Source organism: Staurois parvus, unplaced genomic scaffold (assembly GCF_062004578.1).
Source record: "Staurois parvus isolate SC_StPar_1 unplaced genomic scaffold, SC_StPar_1.0 ptg000058l, whole genome shotgun sequence".
NCBI classification, from domain to species: domain Eukaryota; kingdom Metazoa; phylum Chordata; class Amphibia; order Anura; family Ranidae; genus Staurois; species Staurois parvus.
Window position 1 is genome coordinate 14,227,501 of NW_028317854.1, and position 5,000 is coordinate 14,232,500.

The window sequence follows — 5,000 nt, forward strand, 5'->3', positions numbered from 1 at the left end:
ACACATCACAAGTGGAATGTTTCAAAACTTGCTTGAAGTGTTACCATCATTTATACAGCAGACTTGTCTATAGTGTGTAAAAAAAGGGGCATTAGGACTAAAGTGAGACTGTTTTCCTATATGGCCTGGAAGCTGAACAGCAGCTGGCTGGAGGAATGTCAATGGCTGAATTTATGTATTTAGCATGGAAGGATATTAAAACACGAAATCGAGTTAAAATTGAGTAGCAGGGGTCTCCAGCAACTTGGTGGTCCCATCTTTTCTACAAGTGTTTACAACATAATGGCACAGTGCTGGAAACAGGCCTGCAAGTCTTCTTATTACCATCCTGTGAACTCACACTGTTCACACATTACAAGCAGCTACCTGTATGATCGCTGTCTGCTATCAGCTGTACAGGTGAGGGTACCTACAGAGAAACATAAACACATCTGTGTGGGAATATATACATGTCCTCACTACAATAACATCCGCCTGGGGAGGTCATCCGATGGATGTCCCATAAAACTATTAATAATAATATTGTATTTTATAATTATTATTATTATTATTATTATTATTATTATTAATCAATCAAAAGGATTCATTTATGAATTTGGATTATAGAGAAGATTAGAGGTAATATAAAATTGTTAGTATACATGTTTTTGTTTGTTTTGGTGTGTGAGTTTTGTTTTGTTTTTTTTCTTTGCTTTGTTTTTTTGTGTCTTTGTGCTGTGCATTTTTTTTGCATGTCCCTGCATTACTGCTAATTGCTTTACAGTCAATACAGTTCCTGTTAATCATTTAATAAGTGCCTATCCATCTTATCTCATATCTCTGCAATAAACTAGATACCACTGCGCCCTATGCTCATTATATAATAAACACCGTGATTACTGCAGTTATGTATCATATCATAGATAGACAATTACAAAAACTAATTAATCTGTACTTATTCGATTAAAAAATTGTGTGTGTTAATGAACTACTTTTTATGTATGTTTTTGCTTACATAAAAAATATATTTAATATCATATTACATAAAAATATGATATATGTAATATCATATTCTCAAGAGCATAGAAATTTACAAAGACACAAAACACAAACTGTATTTACATGTATTATTATTTTCAAAACTGTATAGGATCCTACATCATGTTACAATAATTGGCAACATTAATTTATACAATGTTTCTTATAGGAAACGAGAGCAGAAATTATTATTCTGACATTGTTACATTATACATGGTACAATAATAGGCAAAATTAATACTGCACAGTGATTCTTTTACAGGACACAAAAGCAGAATGTTATTTTGTAATTGTAGACTGGTATACAATTTTTACAGTACACGAGAGCAGAAAAAGTTATTTTGTCATTGTTACACCATAAGACTATTATACAATGTTTCTTATAGGACACGAGAGCAGAAATTATTATTTTGACATTGTTACATTATAAGAGTATATTATACAATATTTCAGGACAGGCAAAAAAGGTTACTTTGTTAAAGACACTAGAGAACTGTACAATGCTGCTAACAAAACACAAAGAGTAGAAAAGGCTATTCTATCATTGTTACAATATTGTATATATGGCCCTACATGGATCATATATGTATCTATGTGTTGTATGGCCACCAATGACCAAGACTACTGTACAATGATTCTTCAAGACGCCAGAGCAGAAAAAAAGGTTATTTTTTTAAAGTTATGCATTCGAGAATATTAGAGAATATTCTAAAAAATTTCTTATAGGACACAACAGCAGGGGAGGATATTTTATGATAGTGACACTAAAACTAATGGGGATATTGCACAATGTTTCTTAGAGGAACATTGTTAGTCTTATAGTGTATCTATCACAAAATAACTAAAAAAAGTTATTTTGTGATAGACACACTAAAAGACTAATAATTAATATTGTACAGTGTTTCATGAAGAGCATAAGTGGAGAAAAAGGTAATTTTGTAATAAATACATTATAAGACTAAGAGTGATAATTGAACAATTTTACAAAACACATCAGCAGAAAGGTCATTTTAGTGATATATACACTATATAGACTGACAGTGAATATTGTACAATATTTTTTTACAGGACAAAACAACAGAAAAGGATATTTTGTGATAGATAGATAGATAGATAGATAGATAGATAGATAGATAGGTATTCACTATATAATAGTGTATAGTGTACAATGTTTCTTACAGAACATATATGCAGAAAAGACTATTGGCAATGGTCACACTGTAACTAATAGTGAACATTTTACAATGTTTCTTACAGAACATATAAGCAGAAAATATTATTTTGTTATAGATACCCTTGTTTCTGAGCAGAAAAATGTTATTTTGTGATGGTTATGCCATTATACTACCATGTTTTTAAAGGACAATAGCAAAACAGGCAGTTTGTAATAGTCACACTGTGATTAAAAGTGAATATTATATAAAGCTTCTTGCAGAAAATACTTATAGAAAAGTTTATTATTTACCCTGTGAATATTCTACAATGCTTCCTATAAAACATACATATAGAAAACGTTATTTTATTATAAGTACCCTGTGAATATCCTACAATATTTTCTATAGAACATATATAGAGAAAAGTCTATTTTATGATAGGTACCCTGTGAATATTCTACAATGTTTCCTATAAAACATACATATAGAAAACGTAATTTTATTATAAGTACCCTGTGAATATTCTACAATGTTTCCTATAGAACATACATATAGAAAAGGCTGTTTTATGATAAGTACCCTGTGAATTTTGTACAATGTTTTCTATAGAACGTACGCACAGAAAATGATATTTTATGATAAGTACCCTGTGAATTTTGTACAATGTTTCCTATAGAACATACATATAGAAAAGGCTATTTTATGATAAGTACCCTGTGAATTTTGTAAAATGTTTCCTATAGAACATACATATAGAAAATGTTATTTTTATGATAAGTACCCTGTGAAATGTGTACAATATTTCTTACAGAACATTCATATAGAAAATGTTGATTTATGATAAGTATCCTCTGAATATTCTACAATGTTTCGTAAAGGATAATAGAACAGAAAAGGTAATTTTGTGGTGGTCACACATCTAACAGTAAATATAGTACAGGTCTCAAGAGCAGAGAAGTCTATTATGTGATGGTGACACTATAAAAACTAATATGTGTAATATTTGAGACAACAGAAGGAGATCAGAGAGAACGTGTGAAAGTGAAAAGTGCTGACCCTGCCATAGGTTATCTAAAAATGATTCTTGTAATAATTAGGCCCCAGCTCCCAGTCAGCAGTAAGCATCAATCCAGACATCAAGTAATCATTCAGCCAATGCAGACATAAAAGGAGAAAAAAAAGATTACCGAGATGATGACATGCAAATTTCCCCCGAAATTATCATAAGTAAACATTCCAATCCTGGGCTAATAAAATCCCATCTGTGTTACTTCATATCGAGTTAGTAGAGAGCTGTGATAATGAATTTTGTAATATCTCAGGAACAGACATCTCAATCAGGCACTAATCCTGAGATTTTACTGCAGAATCATTCAAAGATGGGGCAGCCAAACTTCTGCTTCTCTTTGGCACAAGCCTGGGAAAAAAAACACAGAAGAGACTGGAAAGGAGAAAGGGAAAAATGTAGTGAAAATAGAAAACATAGTACTGCTTCTTGGGGTGGTGGGAGGGTCAGGAGTATGCACAGTGATTGCTGCTCACTGACTCTATTACACTCTGATTAATTGTTCTCACACCACAAGTGAGCAATCACTGACTTCATCCTAATTAACACTGATGTACAAAGCACAAACAACTACTGTCTGCTGCATGTGGAGGAAATTGTCATGGTGTGGTAACAAACGTTACTGGGCTGATGGACTAAGAGGTATTCCCATCAAATAGGAAAGGGTGACATTATTTTTTATTTGTCCCTTAATCTGCTGGGGCACATTGATTACTCTCGTTTTCTGTTACTAAATACATAAATATTATTTTAGGACTCCATGACTATTTTTTACCATGGCATGTGGTCACTTCTGATACCCAACCAGGTTCTGGAGGGCTAATAAAATATCTTATCCTGATTGGTTATTAGACGTGAACCCAAACTAGGGCCCTGCTACTAAATTAGCCCCACTGTGTATCACAATGGCTTTTGTTTTCTTTAACAGAATAAAAATGGCTTCCAATATAGCCTGATATCCGACCTAGGTGAACCCTTATTAATTGAAATGTAATTGAACAAATGAGTAATCGAGGAGACAGCGCTTTCTATAATTAGCTAATGTTTTCCTAGAAGGTAATGGCGTTAATTAATGATGAGATATGCAGCCTGCAGTTTGTGAAATTACCGAGTTAGACTGCACACTGATATCTGGCCATAATATAGCATTTTCTACATATGATAAGTGGTAGATGTATGATCACTGAGCTGCTATATATATATATATAAGAAAGAAAGATAAATTGATGAATAATTACTGAGGAAAGAAAGAAAGAAAGAAAGAAAGAAAGGAAAGAGAGAGAGAGAAAGAAAGAAAGAGAGAGAGAGAGAGAGAGAGAGAGAGAAAGAAAGAAAGAAAGAAAGAAAGAAAGAAAGAAAGAAAGAAGAAAGATAAATTGATGCATAATTACTGAGCTGTCAAAGAAAGAAAGAAAAAGAAATTGATGCATAATTACAGAGAAATGATTGATTGATTGATTGATTGATTGATTGATTGATTTACAGTGAATTACAGGTATTCTTGAAAATCACGGTTTCCCTTACTTTTTCCATATTTTCCAGATTAAGAGGTAACAAAGAAAATGGAGTCTAACTGTCGCAAGCTGGCGACAGCCTGTGTCCAATTAGGTAAGAAGCAGTTTTTCATTGTATTGATGTGAAGAGGTGACTGTGGAGAATCGAGATTTCTATGTATAGTTTTGTGTAAAATCTGAATAGGAAATTGGAAGCGTTTGTTCCATTAGTGCGAAAAATTACATAGACTTGGGTTAGACTGGGAACTG

The 5,000-nt window shown here is 32.5% G+C and overlaps 1 protein-coding gene across 2 annotated transcripts in view; it reads left to right on the plus strand.

Annotated features, from left to right (window-relative positions):
* The window catches only part of PITX2 (paired like homeodomain 2), a 49,567-nt gene that overhangs the window by 25,491 nt on the left and 19,076 nt on the right, over nt 1–5,000 (plus strand). For both annotated transcript variants that reach the window (XM_089668507.1, XM_089668506.1), the window contains exon 2: nt 4,780–4,845. In XM_089668507.1, the coding sequence (XP_089524633.1) occupies nt 4,800–4,845 (46 nt within the window). In that variant the 5' untranslated portion in view covers nt 4,780–4,799. The remainder of the gene's footprint in view (nt 1–4,779; nt 4,846–5,000) is intronic.